The sequence below is a fragment of the Elephas maximus genome, chromosome X, assembly GCF_024166365.1.
Source record: "Elephas maximus indicus isolate mEleMax1 chromosome X, mEleMax1 primary haplotype, whole genome shotgun sequence".
Classification (NCBI taxonomy): domain Eukaryota; kingdom Metazoa; phylum Chordata; class Mammalia; order Proboscidea; family Elephantidae; genus Elephas; species Elephas maximus.
This window is the reverse complement of record NC_064846.1, coordinates 86260167-86281293: the sequence shown is the minus strand read 5'-3', so window position 1 is coordinate 86281293 and position 21127 is coordinate 86260167. Positions and strand designations below refer to the sequence as shown.

Here is a 21127-nt window from a genome sequence, read left to right as displayed (position 1 = left end):
GTACCCCCAAATGCTGTATACATTTTCAGAAACCACTCAATTATTGAACTGTATTTGAACTAAACTTTTAATAAAAAGCTCAGATACTAAATTTCTTTAAATTATTTTTCATTTTTAAAAATTATCAAACTTTCTTCATATGTTTATAGTTATCTCTGATTCATACTGTTTCAAGATTTCACTGTGGTACTTTATCTGAGAGATCCTGTATTCTCATTGCCAGTTACAATGATTGGTTTTAGATGTCCTGAAGGGAAACCTTATTTTTAGTGACTAACAATAGCCACTGATTCCAACAGGAAGTGTTTACTTTTTCTCACTTTTATTCTTAGCTTGACCCCTACAAATAAAACTAAATTAACTTTTCTTCACCTTTTTCCCTGAATTATTCTTTCCTTCTTTCTCAGCTCTCAATGCACTTTACCTGGTTGGGTGGCAACTGCAAAAATCCATCCTTTGCATGCTGTAGCACAAATGGACTTCTCCAACTGGATAGTCTCAGACTGAGATTTTAAAATATTCCCTAAGTTTTTCCCTTTCACAGTTTAAATGATATTCCAGGATTTTAGTGTCTAGGAATAAGTAACAGCAAGTTGAGAATCTAACTTGGTTCAGGTAAGTCTTCATAAGGAGACTTTCCAATTATGTTTATGTGATAAGACAAAAAGCAGGAGACTGTTTTCCAAAAGCTCAAGGAGAAGGTTTCTAATAGGGGTCGATTTTCTAAAAATTTCAATAACATGATTGATTCTGCAACTCGAAAAGCATTTTTTTAAGTTATTTTTTTCAGGGGAAATATATGTATTTTATTAATGCACACAAATATTATTCCAAATGAGGTGTCAATAGTAATTAGAACAGTAACATTAAGACCCGAAAAGCTATGTGCTTTTAATTCCTGACTATACTATTTGGACAATGTGGCACGTGAGATGTACAGTGAGCCGCAACAGAAATACCTCTATAAAAAAAAAAAAAATTTTTTTTTTTTTTTTAGTAAATAATCATTTGGAGAAGAGGATAAGCAAAGGAAGTGGAGGTAGAAATGGATTAAAGGTGCAAAACGATGTAACTACACAATAGTGGCTCTAAGCTTCCTGAAAAAGCCATAGGAGAATGGGAACAGACAGACAGGAAAAGTGCCAGCCACCAATGGCTTTCATCCCAGGCATATAGCTGGTTCCCTATATGAAAGGCTGCTACTAACAAAGTGGGATTAGGTTACATTGAGTCTTTTAAGGCATTCCAAAAACAATCATACTAAGATCAACAAGCTAAATTTAATAAAAAGATTTTTTTCCTAACACATATTTAATGTCTTTTATTAAGTGTATAGATTTTAAAGTAACAGTTTATATAACTAATAAAGTCCAGCAGGCTAAAAATAGGAGTATCACAAAATATTTCTTTTTCCATACTGTCAAATAGAACTCATCTTAAATACAACCCTACTAAATCCAGAATTTCACACTGATCTTCATTACTAAAGAGACATCTTGCCATAAAGATTTTAACATCAATCTATATTAAAGGAGGATAACCCAAAACCCAGGGCCGTCGAAAAGAAGAAATAAAACTAACTTTTTGGGAATGTTAAAAAGAAAGCAACACATTTAAGTTTCTCATTTTGTTCTTACCGTATGTGACTCTAATTCTGCAATTTTCTCAGGGATCTCAGAACCCAAATAATATATTCTAATCACATGGTCAGTGCTACCTGTCGTAATGAACATACCACCTGGAAGATTAAAAGAAAAAAAGAGTACCAACGAATTTAAAAAACCCTCTGATTGTTTCCTTATTTGTATGCTGCCTTATATTAGTAAAAGGGCTTCAAAAAACACAAGGCTATCCTCTAGCCATTAAAGACACATTAACTTTTCAGAGAATATGAAATACAGAAAAAAAACAAGAGAAATATTCAAAGGACAACTATATTGTTACCCAACAAAATCCGCTGACTGTACACTAAATACAAGACTTTGGATCATAAATACTAAAGGTCACAGCCTTGAGAAATTAATTTTTTTATATTTTATGCAAAAACAAAATGTTCCTATATTATTCATGTTGTTGTTTTTGTTGGATGTTGTCCAGTCAAATGACCTTACCCACAATTCCCTTTCTGGTGGGTATTGTGGTTAAATGTAAAAACTCAACCACTATTACGTGTTATTTAGAGTCTAAAAAGTTTCTTCTATTATAGTGTAGGGTTCACATTTTTGGCATATTTCTATTAAAACTCAAACATATACATTTTTACTACCTTTAAAACTGAATCACTTAATATTTTGGGTACTCAAAGCATATTCATCTTTTATACATACCAGAACTGAATGATGAACAAGATATCTGAACTCCAGGTCTGGATCTCTCAGTAAATTTCACTGGGCGATCTCTAAAGAGAAAAGTAACATGTTTATGTTTTTCATCATGCTCATCTAATGGGCAAGAATCTTAGCAAAATGCTGGATATGGACAAATTTAGTGTCAATATTATAGAAACCACAAAAGTGATGTAGTCCCCAAGTACTATTCCATCATTCAGGTAAAAAATGCATTTAACCTGGAAAACATATTTTATGACATCAGTATTAGCACTAAAGCTTTTCAAACAAATTAACCATATTCCTTACTACTACCATTATGAAAAGTTCAGTCTTCTTCCAAAGTAAGAAATGAAACAGATATTCCTCGTCAAAACATTGGCTTAATGAAAATTTTATTCTAAAAACTCTAACATCCAAGTGAAAAAAAAACTCTAACATCCAAGTGAAGTATGATATATATACACATGCACATACATATTTCTATATACAAGAATCCCACACGGTACTAAATAAAAATGAATACACTTAATTTTTCACAAAATTTCTCAACAACTACCAGACTTACCTAAACTTCATTGTTTTCACATGCCATTGCCAGAAACAGATTGTTCCGTCAGCACCAGTAGAAGTGAGGTATCTGGTTGTGCCTTTAGTTGATGGACAAAACTAAAAATAATAATTAATAATAATAATAATCTAATTTAAATAGAGCTTTCATGTTCACATTTATCATTTCAAACACAGCATGTTCTAAAATTATAACCACTATAAAAAAAGGTACTTTAAATAAATTCATTTAAGATTTTCAGTTTCAAGAGATTAGTAACCTAAATTCCCTAGATTAAAGAATACCTTCCAGAAAGTTAAAATATTGAAAACCGTAGAAAACATGTCAGTAATTGAATTTAAGTTAAAAAAAATAGAATGTTTTAATTCTAAAAAATAATCATTTTAAACTCATTCAACATCACATTTTAAAATTATTATTTTGCTACTTTTAATGGAGAATAAACTCAGTCATTACTAATTAAACCACTGCAAATTTGCTGAACATACTTATATAGCAACAACTGTGGAATTTTTATAGTTCCTATGAGTAAGGCATCAGAAATAAAAACAGTGATCAGGAATTAATTGCCAAGCATTTGAATTTTAATATTTTATTTTAAACTCCCACTGTAGTAAGTACGGTATTTTTTATTTTAAAATTTAATTCATATTCGCTTGTTTACATGCATAATATAAAATAGGTCAAATCTTTGTTCATATCATTGTGGGAAAAATATATTAAGAAAAAATATACGTCAGTTGCCAATTTAAAGGACTACTACTACCCGAGCTGGACCATGGCCTTTATCACACAAGCTTCTCACACTCTGATTCTCAGTATTTTACACCTCTTCAGAAGAGAATCACAGAGAAAGGAAGAGCCACTGGGCTTCTGATACCTGGACATGTGAAAATGTCTAAATTCAGAACAGGTTCTATAGCATGCCTGTGAGTTTTAATGAATCACAAATAGAGATAATAAACAATTTCCACTGAGATAATGATTAAGGATCGAGATACATAGGATTTGAGTGCAATTTTAATTCAAACCTAAAGAAAGGTATCAGTAGATATTAGATGTCATGTTTTACTTAGTTTTCTTGTTTGGGAGCACAGAATTGCTAGAGACTGCAGAGTGATGTCAAACAAAAAATATCAATTAATATAATACATTAATAATTGATTTATAGTAAAGAAACCAGTACTCAGTAGCATACTTATATTTTCATTTCTGAGATAGAAGAAGCCTACATTAAAAAGCTTAATCCACAATCCAGTTTTCAAATCCAGCTTGCTGCTTGTTTATGTAAATAAAGTCTTATTGGGACACAGCCACCCCACATATTGTTTATGGCTGCTTTTGCATTAAAAGTTGCAACAGAGGCCACATTTCCCGAAAAGCCTAAAATATTTACTATCTGGCCCATAAATTTGCTGACCCCTCATCTGTGGAAGGAAACCCTGGTCCCGTAGTAGTTAAGTGCAATGGCCGCTAACCAAAAGGGTCAGCAGTTCAAATCCGCCAGGCGCTCCTTGGAAACTCTATGGGGCAGTTCTACTCTGTCTTGTAGGGTCGCTATGAGTCGGAATCGACTCAACAGCACAGGGTTTTTTTTTTTAATCTGTGGAAATGAGGCAATTAAATATAAAATAGTGTAATTTTACTAAGCTTAAAGAAATACTAAAACCTTTGTTATCCCCATAATATTTAAAATGTTTTATCAATCATAAGGTGGGGGGTCTGGCTCATTCATAAGAGTAATCTTACATAACCAGTTGCTGTCAAGTTGATTCCGACTCATGGTGACCCCCTGTGTATCAGAAAAGAACTATGCTCCATAGGGTTTTCAACGGCTGATTCACCAGGCCTTTCTTTCAAGGCACCTCTGGGAAAACTATAACCTCCAACCTTTTGTTTTGCACCACCCAGGGACTCCTGGCCTAGTCAAATGTACCTTAATTGTTTTTAAATGAGAAATCATGTTAGGCATTAAAAAAAATTATAATGCTTATTTCTTTAATGTACAAAATCGATACATATTTATTGTAGAAAATTTATGAAATACAGAAAAACAGAATAAAATTACTTATCATTCCACCACCCAGAGGCAATCACTATAATCATATTATATTAATCTCAATTTTATTAAGAAAGGAAGGGAAGTGAAAGTAAGGGAAGAGAAATGAAACGAAGAGAAAAGAAAAAGAACTGGAGGGATAATATACCATGAATTTAATAGACAGTCAATAAGCAAATAAGTAACGGATACAGAATGCCAAGTGGTGATCATTACTATCCACAAAAATAAAACTAAGAAGGGGAAATACAGAGTGCTAGGGGGGTATTATAGGTTGAATTATGTCCCCCCAAAATATGTGTTATAAATCTTAATCTCTATGCCTATGGTTATAATCTCATTTGGGAATGGGTTGCCTTTGTTGTGTTAATGAGGCAGGATTAGTATAGACTGTATCTTGAGTCCATCTCTTTTGAGATATAAAAGAGATTAAACAAGCAAAAGTAGCAGAGATGGGGGAAGAGAGACACCAAGTCACATGAAGACTGCCCAGGAGCAGAAGCTCAAACAGACAAGGACCTTCCTCCAGAGCCTTTTTAAGAAAGCCTTCCCCTAGAGCTGGCACCCTAAATTCAGACTTCTAGCCTCCTAAACTGTGAGAAAATAAATTTCTGTTTGTTAAAGCCACCCATATGTGGTATTTCCGTTATGGCAGCACTAGATAACTAAAACAAGGGGAGGATGATTTACAATTTTAAATGAGTGGTAAACTGGTCAGAGGTCTCCCTGAGGTGACATTTACACAAAGCACTTATAAAGTGAGGAAACAAGTCCTGTGGATATTCAAGGAAGACCATTCCAGAGACAGAAGGCAGCAGGAGCAAATGCAGGAGTATACCTGGAGTGTTCAAGAAAAAGCAGAGAGGCCAGCAGCTAAAACAGGGTGAGAAAGGGCAATGAGTATTATGAGATGAGGTCCAAAAGAACAAGGTCTTGTAAGTCATTTTAAAGACACTGGTTTTAACTCTGAGATTGGAATCTACTGAAGGTTCTGAGCATGAGTGACATGATCTAACTTTCCTTTTATAATCACTCTGGCTGGCGAACAAAGGCTAGATTGAGGCAGGAGGAAGGAAAGGGAAGAAGCTGGAAGATCAATTAGAAGTCTGTTTCAATGATCTCGGCCAGAGATAACAGCGGTTTGGATTAGGGTAGTAATGATGGAGGTCCTGAAAATTTGTCAGATTCTGTAAATACTTTGACGGTAGAGCCAATATGATTTGCTGACAAGTTAGATATGGGGTATAAGGGAAAAAAAAAAATAAGAGATGACTCCGAAGTTTCTACCCTCAGTAATTGGAAGGATGAAACTGCTACTTACTGAGACGGGGAAAGCATTGAGGAGAAGCAGATCCAGGGAAGAAAGGTAAATTCAATATTGAATATGTTAAGTTGAGATGTCTAATAGACATCCAGTTGATGATGTCAAGAGCATAGCTGAACACGCAAGTATGAGTGGCCCAAGACAGAGACATAAAGTTGAGAGTTATCAGCCTATAGATGATTATTTAAAGCCATGAGACTCAGTGAGATCACCAATGGAAAGAATGTGATAGAGAAAAAGTCCATTGATCTCTAGGGCACTCCAACACTCAAAGTGTGCTGAAGTAAACAATATGAGAGAAAACTAGCAAACAAAACTATGAAGGAGGCAAACAGTATCATAAACATTTTTCAATGTAATCAAATAGTCATTATTTTCTGTTGTATGGAAAGTATCTCCAAATTCCAGAAATCATCAGTCAGATAGGATGGTGGGAACACAAGTAACTGGTAATCTCCCCAAAGTCCATGAAAAAATCTCAAATTGTCAAAATTTTGACAAACGTTTTTAAATCCAATACAATTCTTGCTAGCTCACCAAAATAGGTGAAATGTTATTTAAGTAATATACAAAAACACTGACATACTAACGCACAAAGTAAAGTAAATGAGAATTGTCTCATCCACAAAAACGGTTTCCTTGACCTAACGTAAAAAACCGTTTCAGAAGGATTCTTGTTTTGCTCTCAACACCTTTAATTAAGAAGACAAAGTTCTGCTTATTTAGTTTTATTGAGTAAAAGCTATTTTGGGGTTTCCAGGACTTTCGCTACCAATATCTGGTAAAAACAGTACATATGGATAAGTATTTAAAAGAAGCTGATGTTACCTATTTTATGAATTTATATGTCAAACGTTAAGTTAAAATAAGAAGTTACTGAAAAAAGCAAAAAACATTTCTCTAGATTAAACTACATACAGGCACACACACTAAATCTGAGTGACAAAGATCTGGCATTAAATATTACCACAATATATTCTAGTATTCTAGTTAGAACCTGTTTATATCCTAACAGGTATTAGTGTGTTTCTTAAGGCATTTACCAGCCTTCTCCCTTCTTCACAAATTATAGAGAGAGATACATAAGTTGTTCCTACTGTATTGGAAGAATCTCTTCAGTGATCTTTTTATTTATTTTTAAAAGGAAAAGATTTTTATGAAAAAGAACTTAAAATCTGTCTGCAGGCTAGAAGCAAAGCCCTTAAGAGATGAACATCTTCCTGATGGCATTCTTTGCATTATTCACATAATCTAAGATAAGAGAATTTTCATTGTTATTACATGTTAGAGGTATGGTTTCATTTTTCTTACCTGTATGGAAGTAATAGAAGCTGAATGTCCCTGAAGGACTGCAACCGGTGCACAGGTTCGAAGACACCACACTCTTACAACCTTATCACAGCTGCCTGCAGCAATCAAAGTGTTTTCATAGTTGACAGCCATGTCAGATATTTCAGCAGAGTGCCCTCTAAGTGTAGCAAGGAGGCGTCCATCATCTGTAGCCCAAATTTTCACCAAACAGTCATCTGAACCCTAGAATAACACAAAAGTACAGGAGAGATTTATAGTAAAGCAGAAACTGGCCACCAAATACACAACAAAAAACAAAACAAACAAGCAAAGAGGCAAAGGGAAGATTGTATTAAATTACTTCTAAGACTTTCCTTTTAGTCTCTCCTCTATATAATACGAATCCAGTAGTAAATATAAACAAAGCCTAAATGATAGCAGTGATAGCATTATCCAAACTGACAATGGAATTTGTGAAGAACTCCTCAAAACTACAATCAATCTAGATAACTCAAAATATTTTTAACTCACTCTTAAGTGATCTGGCATTAACTACCTCTGGCCTGACATCCTTTTTTTCTTAATGGTTTGAGTATTTTTCTCTACAAACACTTAAAAATGTAACCTAAAGTCTACATGCATTCTCACTGAACATGAGGCTGTTAACGTCTGGTGAAAATAATGAGTTAAACTTCCTATTTAAAATTTCAAAAGAGCTTTAAAAATAGTAAAAAGCAATTCTCCTCTAATGTGGTAGATAAATTATTTTATAATTATCTGCTTAAAAAATATAGCAATTACCATCCTCATCATGACTACCAACATGCAAATACTGAGGTGACACATTTGGAGTCATAAAGAAGTCAATGGAAGAATCTGTAATGAACTCCAAGGAGTCATAACTTCTCCAGGTACAAACCACTTCATTATAGCATACAAATCTAAAAAGAAAATTATGTCATAACCCACACTTCTATATTAACTTAGTACTGAAGCAATGAGACTAAGCCTCTTCTAGGAAATATTAAGCGTGCTACAATTTCGTACTTAAAAGCATACAGTATGATCTGGCTAACAAAAAATTTTTAAAATAACTACTACTAAAATCAAAGAAAGATATACAAAACAACTATAATCTCATAAGTATGTAGTTCAGCTACTCAATTATAAGAATGATGTAGTTGATAGTTCACCCATTTATCCATATAGAGTGAGAAAAGATTTCCTGTATTCGTATGTCCAAAAAGGACGAATTCTTCATAAAGCATAATGCAATGCTAGGAAGTCTAGCTTCAACTGTTACCAATCTGCAATACACTACAGTATCATAAATTTTAAACTCACTGTAAAAATTCTTCTCCCGCTTCGGTCAAATGCTACGCAGTACACCGATGACAAGTGCCCCAGAATTCTCTTATGCATCTTAATGTGTTGGTAAGCAGATGAAGGGAAAATATGGCTGAAGCGACTACATCCAGTTAATTGTCTGGCAGAAGTGATAGTCACTGGAAAAAAATAAAACAGATTTACTTCTTAAAAACTAGAAGTAAAACCTACCTCATGAAGTTAAGTCATGAATATTAAGATGAGACAAAACAGGGTACACAACAAACAACATAGCAATTCTACCCTATGAAAAAAAGTCTGAATTCCCTTACAAATTTCATGATTTATGAACTCAAGTCCACTAGCCCAAAACACTAAGAATACTCTTCTGCTAAATCCTAGGGGCCTGATTTTCCTGCTCGCCTTACTATGGTTACTCAAGCACACCTCCATTTCATCTTTCTTGGTATACTATAGTCAAAAACACTTGTCATTTTAAATACATAGGAAAATCTTACTATACCATGAAGGAGTTTTAGAATAAAAACTATTCGGTTGAATATAACACATCTTAAAATTTATACAAAGATTTTTTAATGAACTTGTGTCTCACCCCCTCACCTCTATGCACCACACATACAGCTCTCCCTAAGAATTAAAGAGTAATACAAGAGATCTATACAGTGAAAGGAGAAGAGAACTTACGACACCACTTAGGTTTTAAGTAGTAAACAATCCTTCCTAGGCTTGCCTATGGGCTCTCCTCTTTTTGGTTTTTAAATCTGTAGGTTCTCCCTCTAGTGAACAATGAACTTTTGAGGCTTCATCTCCTATAAGGTTATCTCAAGTCCTATCTCATTTTTTGTTTGCTTTGCCTTGTTCTTAATTTTCTTAAAAAGCTGCCAGAATAAAGCATAAGTCTGTACAATTCTCCTCCAAATACCACCTGGATTCTCCTCACTTCCCTGAAATGGAGATCTTGATCCCCATGTAAGGATTTACAACCACCCACTCGCCCTGTGAAATTGCTCCAGTCTCCCCTTATATATTGAAAACACTTAACACCCAACACATTATATTTGAATCAAGACATAGGATCCCTCTAAGTTCAAAGTCACTTTGAGACAAGGTGACATTTTATCACACTGCATGAATAATTTAATACAAGTGATAATAGCTTTATGTTTAAGCAAGGCAAAATTAAGGCAAGAATTGAGTTCTAGCTAGATTAGTACAATTAGAACCATGCCACAATCAAAAATATGAAACCTTTCAATGTCTCACAATCTTAAGAGCAATGAAGTCTTTCTTTCAGGCAAAGGTAGATCCACTGGCCATTTTAAACTGACAAAATGACAAAAAATGAATGATGAATAGCAAAATCAGCAAAACCTTGAATGTAAACCATAAAAACAAGTTAGAGATCTGAGTATTTATGTAATACTGTTGAGAAGCTGAGTAAACAATGGTAGAATGTACATAAACATCAGTACTAGGTAAGATTTCTTCTTGGCAGTGGCTATCCATCTCAACCCCTGGAAAATTTCACAAGCCTAAGGTGAGATGAGCAAGCACCCTAACCTTGGGCCTTTAGTAATTTTCCTTCTCTAGTCAAACGTTTCTTACTCCTCTGAGTTTCTTGAAACAGTAAATGATTACTTCTGCTTTGCTTTGCTCAGTCCATACTTTGCAGGTGGATACAGGAAAGGGTATGTTATTTTAAGGCCGAGTTTCTCAACCTTGGAACTACTGACATTTTGAACTGGATTATTCTTTGTTTTGGGGGCTATCTGTCCATTGTAGGGTATTTAGCAGTACCCCTGGCCTCTACTCACTAGGTGCCAGTAGAACAACCCCTTTGAAGTTATGACAACAAAAGTATTTCCAGATATTGTTAAATGTCCCCATAGGGGGAAAACTTCCCTGGGTTGAAAACCGCTGCTTAAAGGAGTAAAAACAAACAACAATAACAACATCAACAGGAAGGAAAGAAAAAAAAAACAGAAAAAAAATTTTGAGAAGGGGAGCAGAAAGAGACACAGATAGAAGAGAAAGACCCAGAGAAAGGAAGAGAAAGACCCAGAGAAAGAAAGAGAGGTAAACAGCTACCAGAAAGGAAATCCATTCATTCATTCATTCATTCACCCAACAAATATTTGAGTTCCTCAAGGCCAAAGGAATACAATTTAGCATATAAACAAAATCCTTTTAACCCCATTAAGAATTAGCATCTCAGGCCTAAACTGTTAAATCGGGAACAATTACTGAAAAATTTATGCATCTTTAAAGTGTATATAATTTAACACTACCTTTTAAAACTTCTTTACAAAAAACTAATAATTAGTTGAAAAGAAACAGAAAATATTTGCAACAAGTACGGTAAAATTTTAATATTTTAAAATACATATAAAACTTAACAATCAAAACCCAACAGATGAATGGGCAAAGGAAATTAACAAGTCACAGTATAGAAAATACGAATAATAAACTGAGTCACAGCAAATGTTCAACTTTTTTGCTAGCTATCAAAGAAATTTAATTGAAGATAAAAAAAGATAGTAAGGTACAATTTTATACCTACTAAGTAAGCATTCAAAAAAATTCTAAAGCCTAATGTTGGCAATTACAATGGCAACGGTATACACCTACTTTTCTAGTAGAACCTTAGAGTAATACGATCCATCTGTAAAGTAATTTGGCAATACATTTCAAGAATCATGAAAATATGAAGATCCATTGCCCCAACACTGGGAACCTATCCTAGGGCTGTAACTCTTAGCAAAGAAGATTTACATGTACAAAATGTTTACTGCAGTGCTATTTATAGTACCTACAAGTCCAAAATTCAACACCCATGGAAGCAGTAGTCAAGAAATCAAACAACACATTACATTGGGCAAATCTGCGCAAGATCTCTTTAACATGTTAAAAAGCAAAGCGGTCACTTTGAAAACTAAGGCGTGCCTGACCCAAGCCATGATATTTTCAATCGCCTCATATGCATGTAAAAGCTGGGCAATGAATAAGGAAGCCCGAATGAGAATTAATGTGTTTGAATTATGGTGTTGGTGAAGACTACTGAATGGACTGCCAGAAGAATGAACAAATCTGCCTTGGAAGAAATACAGCCAGAAGGCTCTTTAGAAGCGAGGATGGTGAGATTACATCTCACATACTTGGGACATGTTATCAGGAAGGACCAGTCCCTGGAGAAGGACATCATGCTTGGTAAAATAGAGAGTCAATAAAAAAAAAAAGAGGAAGACCCTCAATAAGATGGACTGATACAGTGGCTGCAACATACATAGCATAGCAACAATTGCGAGGATGGCACAGGACCAGGCAGTGTTTCATTCTGTTGTACACAGTATCGCTATGAATTGGAACTGACTCAATGACACCTAACAAGTTCAATAACAGGAGAATGGTTAGTTAAATTACAGAATATTCAATGGACTACAATGTAGGCATTAATAATTAAAATATGAAAACTACAGCAGTGTAGAAAGATTTAAGAACTATAAACAAAACATAAAACACGAAATTGTATGTTTCTAGGATTTAAATTCTGTAAAAATATGTACATATACGGATAAAAACTAGAAAGAACTAACAGAAATGAAACCAGCTACTTTGTGTGAAAGGTACTTGAAAAATTTCACTGAATACTCTTAACGATGCATTTTTATCTTAAAAACAAGTTTTCTATTAGGGTCTCCCTAGTCATTGATAGCCATTCAAAGAAATTCTAATATAAGGTCTGTTGTATATTTGACAACAACATTGTCAAATATGCCTTCTCCCATTTCAGGAATTTTTAAAAATTTATTTAGCCAGTGCCTGAGATAATAATACCTACACATTTTTTTCTCAGCATTTGGTAATATCAACAAGGCTTAGGCTCCACACACTAAGGGATTACATCAACACTCTCTTTTGCACATATTCTTCATTTAGTCATTGTTTTTCAGTACCATCCATCCTTGTTTTATTACTATATATAACAGAGTAGATAACTCCAATGCTTTATCAGGAATGTTTTTCCCAATAGTTAATGACTGATAACTAACTATAAAGAAACAATAAAAAGGGTTCACTTTTGACCAATTCTTGAGTATTTTACTAGAAAGATGTAGATCTCATTCTTCTAACATGAATATAATATAGCTCCTTTTGGGGTTTTTTTTTTTTTTGGGGAGGAGAATATTCAGTGCAACTTTTCCTTTTCTAAAAAGTAACAATAAAATTAAGGAACACACACCGTGTTGTATCTGAATGTCTCTATCAAATGCACTATTTGAGTGAATTGTTTCCTTTTACTTCTATTATAACCTTATTGCAGGTTTAGAGATAAGCAATTTAACTTCCAGGATAGCAAAGCACAATGGAGTATTAATATGACAACAACAAGTAAATCAGAAAAAAATTCTCCACAACCTATGTCTGATATAATTTCACTACATTATCGTATTCCTACCGTTAAACCTTTTTTTATCTGCTGTAATTCTTTGGAGTTATGTACTAAGTCCAAGAGTTTTAGTATATATAATTATTTAATAATTTCATTAAGCAACATAAGGAGTAAAAAATATCATTCTGGCCTCTATTTACTAAGGAATTTAGCTCCACAAAGTAACAAAAGTAAAATGGCGATATAGCTCTGAAAGTACTGGTCTAAACAGGGCAGCGAATTAACACAATTTAGGTTAGAAAAAAATGTCTGCTTCTTCATCCACTGGTGTTGAAGATTTGACAACCTTTGAAAAATAGTACACTATAGTTATGACTCTGTTCTGTCTGGGGGTACTGAGATAGTCAAGGTTATGTTTCAGCCATCAACTGTAGAGAATGTTCTTTGGAGTGGAGATGTGCACATAACTTTGCCTTACAATTTTTTTGAAGAACTTTCTTTTTGAGAGAAACTGAATTCCTTGATGTCAAAATATATTTCATTGTGCCTAGCAATGTTGCCAAAGTAGTAAATAAGTTAACCAAATATATATAAAAAATGTATTTAAGTGTATAATCTCTTCAGAATCCATCATGTCTCCTAAATTTTTCTTCTTTATAATTGTGCAAGGTGAGCTTCTGAATCGTTCTCTTATACAACACAAGATATGATATGACCAACGTCAGTGATAGGTCTTAGTTATCTAATAACAGAAATACCACAAGTGGTTGTCTGTAATAAACAGAAGTTTATTCTATCACAGTCTAGTAGGCTAGAAGTCCAAATTCAGGACACCAGCTCCAGGAGAATGCTTTCTCTGTTGGCTCTGGAGGAAGGTCCTTGTTATCAATTTTCCCCTGGTCTACAAGTTTCTCCATGTAGGAACCCCAGGACCAAAGGACGCGCCCTTCTCCTGGCTCTTGTTTCTTGGTGGTATTAGGTCCTCCCTTGGTGAGCATTCACATGAGACACAAATATCTTCACTTCTTTGGGCCATTCAGAGAGGTCTATCCACATACCTCTTCCCTATACCTCCTTGTCTCCAATTTTCCAATCATGTTCCTTCCAAGTCCCTGACCATCCAGCCAAACCATTGGCCACAGCCCATGAATCAATATACAATTGTACATCTGGCCATTTCTCCTTCCACACAAAGTGAACAACCAGGTGCACTGCCTAAGTTCTGCCCACTGGGAGGATGTCCCTTCACCACCATCCTTCGGGGAGGTCCCAGAAGGGGCTGTGGTGCTGCTGCTGTCCACTTTCGAGTGGTTCTTGCATATCGTGCAGAACCATCTGTAAACCAGGCACGAATTTTCTCTTCCTCAGTCAATTGATCATAAGGAACTCCTCATGAGGCCATAGGTACAGACTGGGAGATGGAAGGTTATGTGACAGGAGTAGAGCCCATGGGCATTTAGGCCACTTCCTCATGCAACTTATTTGTGCATTCAGGTTTTGCTTGGGCCTGATCTCGTATATACAATTTCCATTTAATGATGGAGTTCAACTGTACTCGTCCAACTTTATGACTCTGTGGGCCAGACCAAACCTAGTTCATGATTGCCAGCTTGGTGTCCCATGGTTAAGCATTCAGTCTCTACTAAGGCTCTAGTAACAAGCCAAAAGCTGTTTCTCAAAAGGAGAGTAGTTATCTGCAGAGGATGGCAGGCTTTGCTACAAAATCCTAAGCGTCTGCTCTGTGATTCACCAATAGGGACCTACCAAAGACTCCAAACAGCATCTCTATCTGAACTGACACTTCGAGCACCATTGTATCAGCTGGATCATATCATTCAAGGAGCAAAGCAGCTTGCACAGCAGCCTGAACCTGTTGCAGAGCCTTCTCTTATTCTGGGCCCCACTCAAAACTAGCAGCTTTTCAAGTGACTTGATAAATATGCCTGAGTAGCACACCCAAACGAGGGATACGCTGCCTCTAAAATTCAAAGAGGCCCACTAGGTGTTGAACCTCCTTTTTAGTTGTGGGAGGGGCCAGATGCAATAAGTTATCCTTCACTTTAGAACAAATATCTCGACATGTCCCACACCACTGGACCCCTAGAAATTGCACTTAGATGGAAAGTGCCTGAACTTTTGTGAGATTAATTTCCCACCCTCTAGCATGCAAGTTTTACCAGTTTAAGTCCAGAGTCATTGACACTTCTTCCTTACTAGGTTCTATCAGCATAAAGTCATCAATGTAATGAACCAGTTGGATATCTTAGGAAAGGAAAAGGCCATTAAGGTTCCTGCGGACTAAGTTATGACATAGGGCTGAAGAGCTGATACAGCCTGAGGTAGGGCACTGAAGGTGTATTGCTGGCCTTACCAGATGAAGACAAACTGCTTCCGATGGTCCTCAAAACAGGTATGGAGAAAAAGGCATTAGCCAGATCAACAGCTGCATACCAGCTACCAGGAGGTGTATTAATTTGCTCAAACAATGAAACCACATCCAGAACAGCAGCTGCAACTGGAGTTGCCACCTGGTTAAGTTTTTGATAATCTACTGTCATTCTCCAAGATCCATCTCTTTTTTGCACAGGCTAAATAGTTGAATGCAGATGTGGTGGGAATCACCATCCCTGCATCCTTCAAGTCCCTGATGGTGGCAGTGATCTCCACAATCTCTGCAGGGATACGGTATTGCTTTTTGTTTACTATTTTCTTAGGTAGGGGCAGTTCTAATGGCTTCCACTTGACTTTTCCTATCATAATACCCTAACTCCATTTGTCAGGGATCCAATGTGGGGGTTCTGCCAGTTGCTGAGTATATCTAGTCCAGTTATGCACTTCTGAATGGGAGAAATCACTACAGGAGGGGTTTGGGGAGCCACTGTAAGATGCACATGAGCTAAGACTCTATTAATAACCTGACCTCCATATATCCCCACTCTGACTGCTGGGCCACAGTGACATTTTGGATCTCCTGGAATTAGTGTCATTTCAGAGCCAGTATCCACTAATCCCCCCAAAATCTGACTATTTCCTTTTGCCCAATGAGCAGTCACCCTTGTAAAAGGCCGTAGATCCCTTTGGGGAAGGCTGGGAGAAATATTAACATTGTAAGTTTTTGGCAGCGTATTTGTGTCTTTACTCCAGGGTATCCAACCTCCCCTTCATTCAAGGAATTGTGGGTCTTTAAACTTGCTCAAGTTTGGGAACTGACTGAGAGGCCATGACTCTCTATTCTGGTGATTCAAGCTAGACGGCTGTTCACTTGACCTAGAATTCTTCCACTTGTAAAGATCAAGTAAATATTTAGTAGATTTTCCATCTATTTTACTCCTACAACACCATGACTAAGAAGCCAATACCATAAGTCCATATGAGTCAGGCTCTTCTGATTACTGCTGTCCATTACGGTAACCATGCCCACCTTGTCTTTGTTGATTGAGTGCTGCCACTTGGGTTCAATCAATCCTATTGTAGTTAGGTGTCTTAATTCAGTTAGGGCAGTTCCCACTGTCAAGTCTGACTTACCTAAAATAGCAAACACAACAGTCTTGAAGATGCTGGGGCTCCTTTCACAAAATTGTTTCTCCCTGTTGTGGTAAAAGGTATGTCTTCTGGGCACTCCATGTGTGAGTCTGTGGGTCTAACCTGATAAATCTACTCTAACATGCCAATTTCCCTAAGCCTTTGGATACCTTCTTCTACAGTATACAAAGGGAAGTCTGGTATACTTCAATTCAATTTAGTGCAGGCCACCATGCTTCAGAGACCTAACCAAAAACACTATTAGATCCTTTCCTAACTTCTTGAGCTGAAATACTGAATGAAGAATCTGTGCTTAGCGGGCCCTTATCAATAAACTCAGACTGATCCATCTTTATGTTCCTTGCACCGTTATCTCACTCCCTTAATAGTCATTTCCACAGATATTCACCAGGTTTTTGTTTGTCCATATTAGAAAAAGTCAAGCAGTTCTTTTGCAGTGTAGTGTGCCTTGTACCTCTTCCTGGGTCACACTCTGTACTTCACCTTTTGAGGCTCCCTGGGACTTAAGTCTAGTTATAGGTCTATAAGCCAATATCAGTGGTGGGGAAATGTTTTGAGAACATTCAGTATTGTCTTGTAAAGCATCTGCCTCAGGTGGTGCCTCAGGCAATGACTCAAAGGCCCTTTGACGCAGCTGGGTTAATCTCATTAAATGGGGCTGGACAGGCTAATCGTTTTACTGAGAAGGTGGTTTAGCAGACAAAGATGGAGTAATCTCTTCAGATGCTAGTGAGAAGACTGGTTCTCTTGGCAGAAGTGATTCAAGGAATTCAGCGGCTTAGTGTCTCCAGCTTCCTGATTATCTGCCCATCTGTTCCCATCCCAAGTTTCAGGATCCCGTTTCTTCCCAATCAATGCCCTCACTTTCACTTCAGACACCTCTCGAGGTTGGCAATTAAGTTGGCGTTGTAATTCACTCACTCTTACAATAAGACTCTGGGTTTCATTTTCAGGAATACCAGCTGTTACTACAAGAAATTAGGCTTTCATTCAAGGTGCAATTGGAAACTTTGAGGTCATTTATGCAGCACTTGAGTGTTGACTCTGAAGCCCTGAGTTCATCTCTTTCTTTCACCAGTTTGTCTAGCAAGAGTAGGATCAACAACCAGTTTCCTTATACTTATTATGACAAAATTGTATAAAGGTATACATGCAATCACCCAGAGCCTTGCCTTTCACCAATACCTGATCTATTGTTGGTGATATTTTGCGTATTTGTATTCCCGATTGTCTTGGGCTGCATTCTCTAGAGAAGCAAAGCCAGTAAGGCATAGAAATATATACAGAGATAGATTTATATCAAGGAAATGACTCACGCAATTATAGAGGCTGGAAAGTCCCAAGTCCGTGGATCAATTCACGTAGCCACAGGGACTGGTGAACCGAAGATTGGCAGGTCAGAGAGCAGAACTCCTGCTCACGGCTGTGAAGACTGGAATCCCAAGATCAGCAGATAAGCTGATAGCTTAGGTCCCAAGAACTGGAGATCAGAGGAACAGGGGGCAGCTACAGGATCCAGAGCAGCACAAAGCCAGAACGTCTGCTTATATTCAGATGCAGACCACACTCCCAAGGAAACTCCCCTTCAACTGACTGGCTACTCACAGAAGATTCCATCGTGGGAGTGGTCACATATAAACACTGAGAATCATAGCCTAGCCAAGTTGACACACAATCTTAAACTCACACTATGGATTAGCTGTGCCCTCTTTACTACTAGAAGCAGAGTCATCAACATCTTTAAGACTAATAAGACTTGAGAACAAGTTTAGAAAACTCATCTTAAAGTTTTATTTCTTTAGAACCACTCTCGGTAACAAATGTCTGAGTTCTATAGAGAAGCAAAACCAATAAAGCATATAAATACTTATAGAGATGTATATCAAGGAAATGGCTCATGCAGTTGTAAAGGCCGGAATGTCCCAAGTCTTTGGGTCAGAATAGAGGCTTCTCCCGATTCACAAAGCCACAGGGGCTGACGAACCCAATATTGGCAGGTCAGACAGGAGGGCTCACAGGCTGCAAAGATCGACGAATCCCAAGATTGTCAGGAAAGACCGCAGATAAGCTGCTAGTCAAGTCCCAAGAACAAGAGGTCACATGAACAGATGCCAGCTGCAGGATCCAGAGGAAGCAAAAGCCCACAAGCCTTGCCAGAACGTCCACTTATATTCGATGCAGGCCACACACCCAAGGAAACTCCCTTTCAACGGACTGGCTACTCACAGCAGATCCCGTCATGGAGGTGATCACAACATTGTATGACTGCCAAACCAATAAGAATCATGGCTCAGCCAAGTTGAACACACAACCTTAACCATCACAGTCCCTAGGTGGTGCAAGTGGTTTGCACTTGACTGCTAACAAAAAAATTAGAGGTTTGAACCCACCCAGTGGCACAGGATAATGCATTTATTATGTGTATTTTACAAATTTATAAAGTCATAGAGATCAATACACATCTATCAAAAGGGTAACTTTTTCTTCTTTCAACATGTTTGTTGAACACCTATTATTGAGCTAAGGCTTTGTGTTAGACATGGAAGATAGTTAATAAACAAATCAAACAAGATTCTAGTCCTCATGGAATTTACATTTTACTGGGCAAATCTTGTATCACTTACCCAATTTTAGGGACAGACACAATACTTTAATGGGGAAAAGTGATCTGTAGAAATACAGACAGTTCTCAAAATGTGCTTTTCTAATAAACTCTCCAGGTGACAATGACAATCTGCCAATTTAAAGAACAACCATTTCTAGTCTAATCTTCTTCCTCCCAAAAACTATCCTTTCTATAACCATATAACCTGATGGCCATTCAGCCTCTACCTAAACATTTCTAGTAAAGAGAAGATTAATATATCTCAGAAGTAGCCAATTCATTTGTTGAGCTGTGTTAACTTATAGGAGACTCTACTTTAATTACAGGCACTGGGGTTCAGTGGTAGAACTCTCACCTTCCATGCAGGAGACCCAGATTTTATTCAAACCAACATACCTCATATGCAGCCACCACCTGTCTGTCAGTGGTGGACTCCATGTTGTTCTGATGTTGAACAGGTTTCAGCAGAGCTTCCTGAGACAGACTAGAAAGAAAGGCCTAGCAACCTACTCCAAAAAATCAGCCAATGAACACCCCATGGATCATGAAGGTCAGACCTACAATCAATCGTGGGGATGGCGTAGGACCCGGCAGCATTTCATTCTGTTGTGTAAAGGGTCACCATGAGTCGGAGGTTGATAAACACCAGCTAAAAACAACAACAATCTTTAATTGAGCTCAGTCTCTCTCCTTATAACTTCCAGACAGTTTTCAGGTTCTACCCTTCGGAGCTACACGTAAAAAAAAAAGTCAATCCCAAGAAACTATGGCCCCCAGACGTTCTGCTAACTCAGAACTGAAAGTACTCCTGAAGGCCACTTTTTACACAAAGATTAGACACGCCTATGAAACAAACAATAACACACATGAGGAACATACTTCTTAGTTCAATCAAATATACGAGACCATATGGGCAAATCCTGCCCAAAAGTAGGATGAGAAGGCAGGAAGGAACAGGGAAACTGGATGAATGGACACAAGGAACCTGGCGGGGGGTAGCATTGTCACATTGTGGGTATTGCAACCAATGTTACAAAACAGTATGTGTATAATTTTTTGAATGAGAAACTAACTTGAGCTGTAAACTTTCACCTAAAGCACAATCAAATTAAAAACAAAAAAGTCAAGCCCCTTTGTAGCATGGTAACCCGTGAAATATTTAAAGTGAGAGGCAGGGCCAAGACAGTGGAGTAGTCAGACTCTTCCTGTCGTCCCTCTTAAAACAAACCCACTGGCGTCGAGTCAATTCCGACTCATGGCGACCCTATAGGACAGAGTAGAACTGTACAATACAGTTTCCAAGGAGCGCCTGGCAGATTCGAACTGCCGACCTCTTGGTTAGCAGCTGTAGCAGTTAACCACTACGCTACCAGGGTTACCCTCTTAAAACAAAGACCCGAAAAAACAAGTGAATCAATTATATATGACAATATAGGAGCCGTAAATATCAAAGGCAAAGTTGAGAAATTGGACTAAGAACCAGGGGGAGGGAGAGATGGTTCAGAAACAGTGAGGAGCTGCCAGACCTGAGCCGGTGGGAACCAGCACCCGGCAGGCTGTATCGGCTGGAATGAATGGTGAGGCAAGCAGTGGGGCTCGGGACCTGTTTTCCCTTTCGTGAGACGCCAAGCAGCAGAGAGTCTACTCAAGCCCCCAGAACCAGTGAAAAGT

The 21127-nt window shown here is 37.2% G+C and overlaps 1 protein-coding gene across 3 annotated transcripts in view; it reads right to left on the bottom strand.

Annotated features, from left to right (window-relative positions):
- BRWD3 (bromodomain and WD repeat domain containing 3) overlaps nucleotides 1–21127 on the bottom strand; it is a 129253-nt gene that overhangs the window by 68274 nt on the left and 39852 nt on the right. For 2 of the 3 annotated variants that reach the window (XR_007515816.1, XM_049871964.1), the window contains exons 7-11: nucleotides 8916–9076; nucleotides 7593–7814; nucleotides 2896–2996; nucleotides 2328–2398; nucleotides 1638–1738 (exon numbers count right to left, since the gene is read on the bottom strand). Coding sequence is in view for 2 of the 3 variants with exons in the window: in XM_049871964.1 (XP_049727921.1) it covers nucleotides 1638–1738; nucleotides 2328–2398; nucleotides 2896–2996; nucleotides 7593–7814; nucleotides 8916–9076 (656 nt within the window). In the remaining variant the exon portion in view is untranslated. Of the gene's footprint in view, nucleotides 1–1637; nucleotides 1739–2327; nucleotides 2399–2895; nucleotides 2997–7592; nucleotides 7815–8915; nucleotides 9077–10181; nucleotides 11169–21127 lie in introns of those variants that run through there. The other variant, XM_049871965.1, reaches the window with a different exon arrangement.